The 13,564-nt window shown below is 43.0% G+C and overlaps 1 protein-coding gene across 3 annotated transcripts in view; it reads left to right on the plus strand.

Moving 5' to 3' along the window:
- The window catches only part of LOC134031211 (carbohydrate sulfotransferase 15-like), a 69,496-nt gene that overhangs the window by 49,561 nt on the left and 6,371 nt on the right, over positions 1 to 13,564 (plus strand). For all 3 annotated transcript variants that reach the window (XM_062474757.1, XM_062474756.1, XM_062474758.1), the window contains exons 2-4: positions 5,843 to 6,474; positions 7,835 to 8,174; positions 10,642 to 10,785. In XM_062474757.1, the coding sequence (XP_062330741.1) occupies positions 6,040 to 6,474; positions 7,835 to 8,174; positions 10,642 to 10,785 (919 nt within the window). In that variant the 5' untranslated portion in view covers positions 5,843 to 6,039. The remainder of the gene's footprint in view (positions 1 to 5,842; positions 6,475 to 7,834; positions 8,175 to 10,641; positions 10,786 to 13,564) is intronic.

Genomic DNA, 13,564 nt, shown 5'->3' on the forward strand with positions numbered 1-13,564 from the left:
TTGCCGTACTTACAGTGAATGGAAAATCAAAAGGCTGATGGATTTTTTATTTGCATGCATTAATTTAACTACTATTTTTTACTTGTTAAAATCTTGGCTAAAATATGCTATTTCTAATTGTTTTAAAATGTTCCTTGATTTCTGGAAATCATCTTGCGACCCCCCCTCGCTGTCTCACGACCCCCACTTTGAGAACCACTGAAGTAGGGTGACCACCTGTCCAGTTTTGCGCTGTATCGCACAGCATTTTCAATATGAGACGTGCGGGACAAGGGGTGAAAATGCTGTGCGACACATCGCAAAGCGGGACAGGTGGTCACCCTAGTGTCAAGGGGCAGGATGAGTCTGTGAGAATTTGGAGCGCGTGCTGTGGAGCAATTAAATTGAATTCAATCATATATTGACATACCAAGGTGAAATTGTTTATGGTACTTCAGAGTGATGTCATCTTGAACCCTATTAGGTTTGAAAAACCATCAGTCAAAATTATATTTGATATATTGACAAAGATATTGAGGCAATGTGGACATTTACATAAATACATCCCTTTCAGCCCTTTTGTATTGCATTTCTTATTCAATGTCACCCTATATAAAGACATGTACTACACATATGTAACACATTTCAAGTCGATTGGATCTATGGTTCATGAGGAGAAGGGTTTTGAAGGTTGTACGAAATTTGGAAAGTACAGCAAAATCTATCATGGCGGACCTTATGGATTCTTGAGGCTTTTTTGTTCCCCATGAGAAATAAGGAATGTCCACCAATTTACAGGCATTTTAAAGTAATGGGGCGCTGGGGAAATCACGTAGACTTTGGGCATGGCTTATAGTGCCACCTATGGGCGTACGTGGGCCACTAGCCGTCTGGGAGTAGTGAGTGACCTGTTGTATCATTGGGCCAAATTTGAAAAAATCGGCTGAAGGACTTTTTGAGCTATTGAGCCATTTAGGTGGAGAAGAGGAAAAATAATAATAATAGAAATACTAACAAAAACAATAGATTCCCTCCTACTGGAGGAACCCTAAATAAACGGATTGATCTGTTGAGCCAGCATGCCCGTAGTTGTTTCTGAACGGTCTGTCTATTGGCAGAGAGAAACGAGTTGTCACCTGTTGCACACAACACACACGTGTGCAGACATACCGAAAGAGAACCCCCAAGTCGATTTAGAAAATCAGCTTAGAAATTCAAGGAGATGGACGTCATCAAATTAATTCTCGAAGTTGACAAGCACAGGGAGTTGTTGTATGACCCCACCACCAATTTTACAAGGACAACGTAAAGAAGGATCAATGCTGGGATGCTGTTGTGGCGGCTGTTGAAATAACACGTTTACTGAAAGAGCTGAAAGACTTGGTGACCGGCGCGGAGAAATGCGCGTCTGGTGTGAATAGCCTTGCACCAGTCGTAGCTGATCGTGACGCTTCCAGACGCTTCGCGGCGCTTCTCAGCCAGTGTGTTCCAGGCGTTATCAGATGCCATTTAGCCTCTGAACGTGTTGACTCAAATGCCCTCATTTATTCAGTTATCCTGAGGAAAGTCGATATTTCTTTCCCTCTGACAGACTCTGGTCTGAGGTGTTGATTCATGTTGAAGGCACTGAGATAAACAGGCATAACACATTCTCTGCTAACTGTCCAATATAAACCTTCGTATGTCTATTAGTGTGACTTTTTTGTCATGCAGTGAGTCTGGAGTCTGGAGATCTCTACCTTGATGTAAAATCATCCTGTGTCCTCCAGCTTTGTCAGACCAGGTTACATAACCTGTTTGATGGAACATATTGGGTATATGAAAAGACCAATCTGTCAGTCCATTCAGCTACCTGACTGATTGATGTAGACCCAAGGGGCTTTGAGACATCTCTATCTCTCTCTCCTTCCCTCCACTCTCTTTTCTCTCCCAATGTTCTGTCCATCTTTTCTCCCTTCTTTCCATTCACTTTCCTCTTCTATCTATCTTATTGCCTAGGGCATGAGCATCCCATTTCATGCAACCTTGATGAAGGACACAAGAAGTCAATAGACACTGATGGTATGAGGACTACAGATGAGTGCCTTCTTGTCCTCCCCATTAGAAACGGCCAGCGCACAAGGGTACAATCCAGAAAATGTCAGACTGACAAACAAAGCGTTGATTACACTGTCTATGTGTCCCCCACTTCTCAAATAAAGCGTGCTAAATCACGTTTGTTGGAATTAAATTGCTTTTTCGTCAGTTACATTTAGTGGGGAAGAATTCGTTGGTCCTGGGGTTTAGTCAGAGAAAACTATTAAGCAGCTTATAACATTTAACTCCCATCACCACCCTTCTTGCTTTCACACTGAGGCCCTCATGTACGTACATTTGCAAACGTAGCGTTATCAGCGCCATTGCCAACCCGCAGATTGTGCATGCTGTGATACTTTTAATTTACTTCGTATTTACCAAACCTGGAGTTCATCGGGTAATCAGCGACTTTCTCTGCCCACTATACCGTAAATTGCGAGCATTTAAACGCGCAATTGAATGGGCCGCCTTCTCTCTTTCTATCATGGATCAGCCACCAGTAAAAACAGCGAAAACAAAGATTTTGTGATAACGAAATTTATGTGCTTGTTCATGAGGTAACAGCGAATTTAAATATTATACAAGACCGGAATTCCACACCGACACCAAAAAAATGCCATCTGGACCGAAATTATAAATTCCAGTAACTGTAATATTGGCCAATATGGCCTATGTCTTCGTCTTGCTCGGATTACTGCTGCCATTTCACCAGGAGGCATATGCGAAACAAATACACCGGAAGTGGGCACAACAGCGTTAGTACATAAAAGTTAATGTATGTCACTTAGCTTTCGGGGGGGGGGTCACTGTCGGAGAAACAGACAGACAGGCAGACAGATAACAGAAAGGGCGAGACAGAGAGTGGGGGCCGTCTGTAAGGTTGCCCAGGCCCCAGCTGGGGAATTACATTATGTGGGCACTCTGACTCCATCGACATCCCCTTATCTTTCGTTCCCCTGACTGGGAGATAGGCAAGGCAGGGTAGCAATATCAAGAGTAAGGATGCTGTCCTTATCTTAATACATGTGTGAGGGGGACCAGCCGGCTATACAGTATGACAAGACCGCAAGTAGCTGTGTGTATTTGTGTTGCCCCCTAACCACACCCCCACACACAATTAATCACTGTTCTGCCCATCATCTGAAAATTCATAGATGGATATGGACAAGCAGCCTATCGCGCTCCAGGTGTGAGTTCAGTCTGGGGATATTTCTGGCTCCATTATCTCAATCCTGGCACCCTTAGAGTCCCTGCACCTTTATCTACAGGGGCCCTGCGGTGCATGGGTGCGTAGGTGGGCGGACCGTGCAGCCTCATAATCAGGGATCCCACCGCTCAGCTCCTGAACTTGACATCGATTTAGCAATATTGTTAAAATAGCGAGGGATTGTGCAGTTTATGGGTACCACCATTCTCCGGGCATTTGATATATTTCCTGCACCTCAGGTGCGTTTGCGTAGATTGCGCAAAGTCTGCCATGGAGAAGTACTGTAAACAATTAGGCATCATCTTTGATCCCTCCCTCACCTTTAAACAGGGCCGGCCCAAGCCTTTATGGGGCCTTAAGCAGAATTGATTTGGGGGCCCCTCCGAATTTGTATAATTATCATTAACATAATATATATAATTTTTTAATTAAGCTGTAATTGTGCTCTTGGGAGCCCTCTGGTGGCTACGGGGGCCCTAAGCAGCCGCTTAGTTCGCTTATGCCTTGGGCCGGCTCTGCCTTTAAATCACACATAAACTCAATTTCTAAGATTGAGTTTATGTGTTAAATTCAAATCACAATTAAAAACATATCTGTTTTCTCAATGTTATTTGTCCTAATCTGTTGCTTTGTATTTTCTCTGTTTCATTTTTGTGTTTGTTGCTTGATGCTTTTTACATTTTGTGTGTTTGTCCATGTTTTTGTTTTATTGTACTGTATTACCATTGTAAAGCGTCTTTGTGCTATGGAATGGCGCTATAAAAATTTAACTTATTATTATTAGAAGGGATCACAGGTTATGGTGTGTAGGGAGGAGATCACAGGTTATGGTGTGTTGGAAGGAGGGATCACAGGTTATGGTGTGTTGGAAGGAGGGATGAAAGGTTATGGTGTGTTGGAAGGAGGGATCACAGGTTAAGATGTGTAGGGAGGAGGGATCACAGGTTATGGTGTGTTGGAAGGAGGGATGACAGGTTATGGTGTGTAGGGAGGAGGGATCACAGGTTATGGTGTGTTGGAAGGAGGGATGACAGGTTATGGTGTGTAAGGAGGAAGTGTCAGAAGGAATAGTGGCGCATTAGAGCCATGCTGCTCCTCCTCCAAAAAGGCATCTTCATCACCGATTTCTTACACAGCGTAATTTATTTCCAAATTCAAATAAAGATCATCAATCAATCAATGAAGCACATTTACTTAAAAGCACTAATCCATCAGAGTAAATTCCAAGTTTTTTCTATTGCTTAAATGCTCAGGTTGTTTTGAAAACAAAGGTATGTCACTCATGTATCCTATAACCCTGGCACAACACATGAGACATTGATTATCCATTAAAAACCAGACTCATCACACCATACTGTACATAGTACCGAGTCCTCTCAGAGACAAAATGCATTCAGTCAATGTTGTCAGTGTCCCGAGTCATCAATATCAAGAAAGAATATTCTATAATCTAATCTAAATCTAATAAACCAGTGGACAATTAGGGATCCTTTGGCCAAAACGTTTATTAACATAAAAAGAGAATCTTAGAATTTGCATGATCTCAGGGCATCTAGTGGCTCACTGGGTAGAACATGTATCACTTGGTCGTAAGCCTTAACGCAGGGGCCTGGGTTCGATTCAAGTAATTTCCTGCATGTCTTCCCCTCTCACTTTCCTGTCTCCCTCCAACTGTCTGTGTATGAAGCTGGAAAAGGCTTCTTAATTTTAGTTCTTTATACATTTCATAAATGTGCCACAGGAGATTGAGGTGCAACAGAACTAAATCTCGCCGATGGTTGTGAAAATGGCACTATTCTGTCTGTGTCAAACCCAACTGGCTGGCCTCGCAGGCCGAGACAGAGGCGCCTTAGGGAAATTACATTAATGATATACATTTAGTTTGATTTGAAGTGTATTCATTATCACGGCAGTTTAAATTAGGCCTAATCTCATCAGTGTGAAGACTCACACAATTTGCACAGTTATTGGTGGTTTAGCGTGTCGATTTGACTAAGGTTCACATCAACCAACAGAAGTTTTTCATTAAAGGAAATATACTGTATGTCTGCACAGTATACCTGAGTTCTTGTCTCTCTCTCTCTCCCTCCAATATTTCGGCCTATGTGGCCTTTTTTGCAGGTGTTGGGTAATCTCATACACCTTTGTGGATAGGGATAGGGTTGCACAAAAGCTAGCTAAGATAGAATGACTTTCTTTCTGTGCTGAAATTTACACTGAAATGCATTTAAATGGAATCACTGACTTCAGTGTAATCTGCCCTGGTTTTGACCTGGTGCGCAGAAATGCAAGTCAGCACTTCAAGAGGATGTGACTAACATCCTAAGCGTAGCTCGACCGGCCCAGTGGTAGAATCTTGCATCAATAAAAATGCAGCCTCACACACAGCACATGTTCTCTACATACCTCTGAGAGAGCTCTCTGACTATCGATTCGATACAGTTGGAGGAACAGACATTTCAGGTAGTCGAATGGTTTTGCATGAAACTCGGCTTACCTTCGTGTGATCTAGTGAGTACAATTATCGGTTCCTGACTTCCTTATATGTCCTTTCTGTAATCCTTCTCTCTGTTGTTCTAGGGCTACAACAGTGGTTGAGGTGGGCTGTCCATAAGAGCGTCCTACCTCCCAGGATGGATGACAGTCCTGGGCCTGTCCTCCTACCACTACACTCCTCCTACTGGGTGTCTGGCTTCAGCTGCCCTCCTTCCAGCGTCTGAGAGCCTGGCATTCCTTACCTCCTGGGCCCCAGCCACTCCAGCACCTCCACCTCCACAATGACACAGATGGACTACAAATACAGCCTGCTGGGCCCCCCGGATGACGACTACAGGAAGAGGCCCCTGCTCCTTCAAGTGGACAACCCCGTCAGCCTGTTTGCTGTGCTGCAGGTAAAGAGGGAACCACGGCACCACTGGAGCACTCTAGGATGCTTCCGGAGAGCAAAACTGTACAGTTTCCTGTTCGGCCTGGCAGTAATGTTCCTCATCATGGCCTCCTATGTCCTGACTGGGGATAAGAAGAACCTGCTCCTCACCCCCTCCCCCTACAACTTCCCCAGCCTCGTCAACCCAGGACCATTCCCCTTCAACCTGTCCTCAGCCAAGGACTACGCCAACATCAAGCTGTTGGTGAAGACCATCACCTCCAAAGTGGAGTTCATCAGTCGCCAGCCGCCAGATATGAAAGCACTGGTACACAGTGAACCCCATGTGAGTAGCAACCTACATCTTAGTCTTAGAGCCTTTGCTGACAATTGCAGTCAGTGGTGGAGCCATATTTTTTGTGAACATTATTTTCAAGGGGAGAACCTATTGTAAATTTCTGAATGGATTTCTATGTTCTATGACGCTTGCATACAACAGTGATTCTAGAGGAAATCAATCTAGATTTTAATTAGAGGTATCAGAGACTCTAATGAAACATATTTCCAGATGTCTGGATAACTGAAATCAGTATTCATGTGTTTAATGCTATTGACGTAATTCCCTTTAATAATAATTTAATAATAATGTTTCAGTTTCGTTCATTCAGATTAAAACAGACTTGAAGCCGGCTTTGTGACATTCAGGGTTATATTAAGCTAGTTACAAATTAACCTTAATTGTCTGGTTTCGGTGGTCCACAAGGGAATTAAAGCTCAACCCCCAGATTGGCCCTAGAACTTCCCTCAACTGCCTGTCTCACCTCAAAGCCTATTTCAATTAAATCGTTTATCCAAACGATAATGGCCGGGTTTCCCAGATTCGTTAAGAAGCTCTTAACGCTAACGAGCAGGTTCTTAGCGTTAAGAGCTTCTTAACGAATCTGGGAAACCCGGCCAATGGCGTGTGATGGGGCTATTTGCATCAAACCTAAATTCTTATTGAACCCACTAATACAATAAATTAATACCGCATGTCTACATGAATCCGTGAGTAATTGTCCTTAAACTGTGTTACATAGACAGACACTAGACAGCGTGTGATTCACAGCCTGGCGGTATTTCAGGCAGAGAACTGTGTGTGAAATGTGAGGGGTGAGAGGAGAAGACGGGAGAATGGGAGTTGTCAGCATTGCTGGCTCAGCTGTCAAGGGGTCAGCTCCCTCCACACCAGACCTGTGAATGAATCATCCCCACACCTCCAAATGGAGAGGGGCGGGCGAGGGGCAGGGAAGAGAGGAGGAGTGGAGATGAGGGGAAGGGCAAGAGGGACAGGCACGGGATGAGAGGAGCGAAGGAGATGTAGAGGGGCAGAGGAATGAAGAGATGAGAAGTAGATGAGAGGAGAGTCAAGTCAGGTCAGTCTCCCATCGACAGGTGTCAAGTCCAACACACACCCATTTACATCCCTTACAGATGGTGTGTGGCAGAAAAACCCATTATATCACAGCCCAAGTGTATAGCTATACTGTACACACAATATCTAGGCATATCCATCCAAACTTAACTAGAAGAGCTATGTAAATGAATGGGGAAACATATATTGTTGGCAATTTATTCTGTTTGAATTCATGGTACTGTTTCTGTGTTCAGCATTTTGTTCTGAATGAATCACTGAGTCATCCCTTTTCTCCTTCGCCTTTTCACAGATGTTTTCTGTTATCCCCCGCAAGTTCCTGCCTGACGTCAAGAACCCCTGCTGGTATGAGGTGCACACTGGGAACATCACTGCGGACCCCTACAGGGCCAACCTGTACGCCCGGTACTCACGGCGCTTCCGAATTGTGTTTGAGAACCTGAGGAACGCATTCAGGGAACACTTGTACCGCCGGGCGGGGAAGTACTACCGAATACGGTGTCTGCCTTACTTCTACATCATTGGCCAGCCCAAGTGCGGCACAACGGACCTGTATGACAGGCTAAGGCTTCACCCGGATGTCAGGTTCACCACTTTTAAAGAGCCGCACTGGTGGACAAGGAAGAGGTTTGGTGAGTGGCCGACACACTGTTTATGTAGAATCTGTGTCAAAGGCCTTTCTAACAAACTTGTCTAGTTTAGGGTGGGGGTTAGGCTAAAGGTCCATATTGAAAGTCACAGGGCAATGGCTTCTAATGTATGATCTCACAGGTCACTCCAACAGGGAGGTCAGAGACCGGTTGGCTGGATGGTGAATTATTAAAGTGCCCCAGGGTCGGACAGAGGGTAGGGTACTGATGTGATCAGAATACAGAGCTGTGAGGCAGAGGAACCTGTGAAGACAATAATCAGAGAGTCACAGAATGCAAGATATGCACTGTGTTGTGCCCAGGGAATAAGTAAAATTTAACGATTTTCAACCTGGATTAATTATGCAAGAGGCTGCATACGCTCCCTATATTGCATGACAATATGAACGGTTTAGTTTTACACATTGTATATCTTCTCCTAGTAACCATCAACCAGTGCCTGTTTCCCCTTTTGAACCTTCTATAGTACATAGTGGCAACATGTGTGTTTAGGCTCATTAAAATGTTGGTCTGTGACACACGTTAGAGTTTTGCATCTGCCCTATTTATCACTGTCGCTTACATTACTTTGAAGATGGGCCATAGACCACTTGAAATACACAGATCACACAGTCTGTCTTTGAAGCCTCTGCACACATTTTATCAAGGTGCGGATATGTGGCACTCCGTTTAACTGTGGTTTCCTGTTGTGATTACTTAGCTGCATCTGTTTTTCCGGTGAAAGCTATAGTAAACTACTATACTAACTAGCTAAAGACCCAAACAGATTTCTAAAGATCCAAACATTTATTTTAATTTAGCACATCTTTGCCTTTGCTGGCAAAGCTTGAGATCCATTGTGCTTTCTTCTGTTCCTTGACTGTTTCCCCACCTCCTGTTTCAGACTGCTGTATAAAATCCTGACCACACACCACACCAACATGTCATTGTGGTTTAAAAAAAATATATATATCAAAAGAGACTTGGAGACTCCAAAGTCCACTAGTTGTGTCAATGGATAGTAGTCGTCAGAGAGTTACACACGGCAAGGCTTTGATGGCTGGATCCCATGCTCAATCTCCACTGGGACTCTGTGTGTAGGTTTTGGATGTCTTTTTTCTCACTGTGCATCTGTGATGTTACATGGCAAGCGGCTACCACAGATGGGATTAAAAGTAAGAATAGTAAGAAATATCCTAATTTGCCCGAAATCAGCATGTCCACGGCTTCTCAAAAACAGGAAATGGGTTTTGGTAGTGAGTTTCTGTTTTCTAAATTCTTTGAGCTATCTGTGATATTTAATTTTCTAATCTTATATGTAAATTTGTATATCAAGGAATGTCAGTGTAAATTGGGTTAGGCAAGTCACAAAAGTGGAAAAAGGCTGACCTCTGTGAGCTTCCTTTGTTTGTATTTCTGTCTGCAGTAATTACATAGATTCTGCAACAGCACAAGCAGCAGCGCACATGTGTGAAGAGAATGGACTTGTGTGTGAAACCCAATGTGTGTGGAAAGAAGAGTGTGTGGGAGGACAAATGGGATGCCAGGCAAATATGTGGCAACAAACTGCCTGGAGGCTGATGGCTCTATGTTCAAAGTCATCGTAGATTACAAAGTTACAGTGGAAAATTACATAATGGCTTTGTACTTAGAGGTTGCTCTATGGAGATTCATATAACTTAATCACAATGTAAGATAACTCTTAAGACGTTGACACACAGTACAAGTGATTGTTTTTAAAATAACATCAGTGGCCAGCTAACATTTGAATGTAGATGTAACTCCACATGGTGAGCACATGCTGTAGCATCTTATATAATTTTCTATATTTTATAAAGAATTTAAAGAAAAAGCCAAATTTCATATGTGTTTCATGTATCGATTTTTGGGGAGATTTTTCATTCAGTCGACTTTCTGTGTTTATACTTCTATTGTGGACTACCATTGAGACAGCTGTTCTCCAAGGATGCTGGTTCAGGCTCAGGACAATGATGGTGCTCTTTGTTTATACCCATTCTTGATTTTGTTCTCTTTATTTCTTTCTCTCTGGTATTATTTTCTCTTTTATTTATTTATTTCCTGGCGAATCAGCAATGACCCTGTCTGTTGGTGAGAAAGATGTCTCACAGGAAATACGTGACACCCGTTTAATGTCAGACAAATGCAAATACAAGCCACCTTTCATGTTGCATTTCTTTTCTGCATGTGATTGACAATAGTAGTTTACTGCAACTGAGCTTCAGGAAACTGATATTGTCAGAAATTGACTGAGCAGCCTCACAGAACATTATATCCTTCCTTGCACTCCCTGTCTCAAATTAATGTGTGCTCTTTCTATTCTTTAATGTCACTAAAATGAATAATATGTCATACAGTTACCAGCACGGTGACTTTTGACCCTCCAGATTGTTTTAAGAATGGAAAGACTGGGGATTAGGCCTTTGTCAACTTATTTGCTCTGGTCCTTCAGGTATTATTCGTCTGAGTGATGGATTCCATGACCGCTACCCAGTGGAGGACTACTTGGACCTCTTTGACCTGGCTGCCTACCAGATCCAAGACCACCTACTGGTCAACTCCTCTGGAGCGCCTAAGCAACACAACATTATCATAGGTGAGTTTTTGTAAAAAGGAGTTGCTCTGATAGGTATGTATATATGTATATATGGATATATATGGATATATACACAGTATCAATGGTTCGGACAACTATCCATCTTTGTCAGGTCAAAACTTTATATTTGGTATTGTGTACTTGGAAGCAGTGGTGTAGTATAAAGTAGTGAACATACTGTAAGTAAAGACCTCCTCTCCTTCCTGTGCAATCCCCAACCCATGATTCACTGCCCATTTTATAGTGGCCATACAGGAAATCCTAATATACTCATACAGCGTATGCCTGCATGTCATGTAAGACTGATTGGCGCTAGTGTGTGTGGCAGCTCCTCAAGAGGAAACTCTTTAATGCAGGTGTATTTCCTTATTGTTACATTTACAATTATTCAAGAGCAGATATTTTTGTCAAAGGGTGTGAAAGAAAATTCTAGTGGCACTGTGTAGATCTGAATAGTCAAGAATGGCGGTTTCAATACAATTTATTTAGTTTGTACAAACTTACATTTACATTTAGTCATTTAGCAGACGCTCTTATCCAGAGCGACTTACAGTAAGTACAGGGACATTCCCCCGAGGCAAGTAGGGTGAAGTCCCTTGCCCAAGGACACAACGTCATTTTGCACGGACGGGAATTGAACTGGCAACCTTCAGATTACCAGCCGATTTCTTAACCGCTCAGCCACCTGACTCCTAAACTTAAGTTTAACAGAGCACTCTGTGATCAGTCATGACCGAAGGACGTACTACAGGTCGTTCAGTAGAGTGATAGAGAACAGGAGTTATATTGAACTGAGAACAGATGGTCTTAATCAATCAATACAGCGGTCTCCATGATTGGCCAGCACTACTCAGTGACAGTTTGACTCCACATCAAGTGTCCCACAGTTCTTTGATGTCACAGCTCCCTCTCTAAAAGAGGATAGTAAAGATACCTTTAATGAAACACAAACAGAACACAGGACACAATCTCCTTGGCCAAAAGGTCAGAACAGCTGGGTCAACTGACTAAACCCTTAGGTCACGAGAACCCAAGCTGACGTCCTCCTTCTCCATGCCCCTGGCTCTTAGTTAGGTATGATAAATACCTTAAGACAATCTGCCTCCAGAGTTTGTATCCTACAGAGCCTCAGTTTCCTACATTCACTGTCTAAATAAAACACATACATTTGTAACTATGTCCTAAAATTCTATGACAAGGGATATACACATAGTGCACATTGTAAGTACAACAGATATTTAAGGACTATAAGTACACTGTTCTAATATCATGACAGTGATTAGTGCCAGTGTTCAGTCTGTATTTTTCAATACACAGTGCAATAAAACGTCAACTTCAATATTACAAGAGTGTTACGTAAGAGTGTTACAAGACGGTTCTACAAGAAAAACTCAAATGCAAAGTACAACATGCACAAAAAATACTGTTTATGACTAACAGAGAGTGCTAATGTTGCCTTTGCACCCATAGTGTCTGAACAGCGGGTGGAATTATTGCAGAACTCCATACGATAAAGGCAAATTTACATCTAAGACATGATACCACCAATAGGAATCTAGATAATTAAATTAGAACTGTAATCATCCTTATCTAATTAAAGTTATTTCGCTCAAAGCGGTTTCCTGTATGTCAATAGTGAACTTGTCAGAGGACAGTTTTAGTGTGACCCCTTCTCTCCCTGACCTGTCATGTGAGTCATACAGGTTGTGTGTCAGTCTTGTGATCACGGGCAATTATATTATGCTCTGCCCTCTCTTGCAGCCAATGGGCATTTACTGGTGGGGACCTGACACCCAGGGAGATGGTAGGACTGCTTCACTCAATCTAGGAGGTTCCGGGGTTGATAAAACAGCTTCCTTTGTGGAAGGTGGAGTTGTAATGCTCATGGCTATCATTATATGAATGATGACAGGGGCCGGGAACGTTCTTTATGAAGAATAATTATCTCTCCAGTGCCTATCACGATAGAACACTACGGTCCTATACTCCAGCCAGTGCAGTGTCTGCTGTGCCTCAAATGGAATAATGGAAGAAAATATTTGCTTTGGTGTATAGAAGTCTCAATCTCCACATCCCTTTCCAAGTCTCCTCTTCCTCTCCCATTCTCCCTCCCTTTGTTCTGTTCCTCTCCTTTTTCACATAGAAGTGGCCCATAAGAAAGAAACTCAAAATTTCAGAAGCAACAATAGCCTTTTCAGACTGGGCAAGACAGAACATTGAGAGTGGTTTATCACTCCTCCTTCTTTTTGTTTCCCTCTTTCAATAAATAATCCATCTAAGGAGGAGCGTGCCAATGGCCTCTTCAGTATTCCCACCATGCACTGGGAGAGCCCAGCAAGGTGCAGGCCATCATCCAGGATATCCGGCCCTAACCTCCCCAACAACTCCCTCACCCTCTTTCCCCCCCCATACCTGGTCTTGAAGCCATTGAAACTGCTACTGACCTGTCATGCTTGGCTCTGCTGCCTGTTTGCCCTGCTCCCACTTTCCTCATTAGACCAAATTAGCAGTTTTAATAAACTATTCAGGGCCCCTTGACTCCAAAGACTGGAAGCTCAAAGCGAATGATAATAATATGTGAATGCAGTTTCATTACTGACGTAAAAGCGTTAACAAATATCCTTTTCACTTGCTCTGCGGTGTGAAAAAGAATTGACAGGTCCTGGCAGCTACGACCATATCCAAACTAGGAAAACAAACAGGCAAGAAAAAGTGCTTCCTTCTAATGTGTTACACACAGAGAAATGGAGGGAGAATAATGAATGTTAACATAACCTAA

This window comes from Osmerus eperlanus, chromosome 12 (genome assembly GCF_963692335.1).
Source record: "Osmerus eperlanus chromosome 12, fOsmEpe2.1, whole genome shotgun sequence".
Taxonomy (NCBI): Eukaryota; Metazoa; Chordata; class Actinopteri; order Osmeriformes; family Osmeridae; genus Osmerus; species Osmerus eperlanus.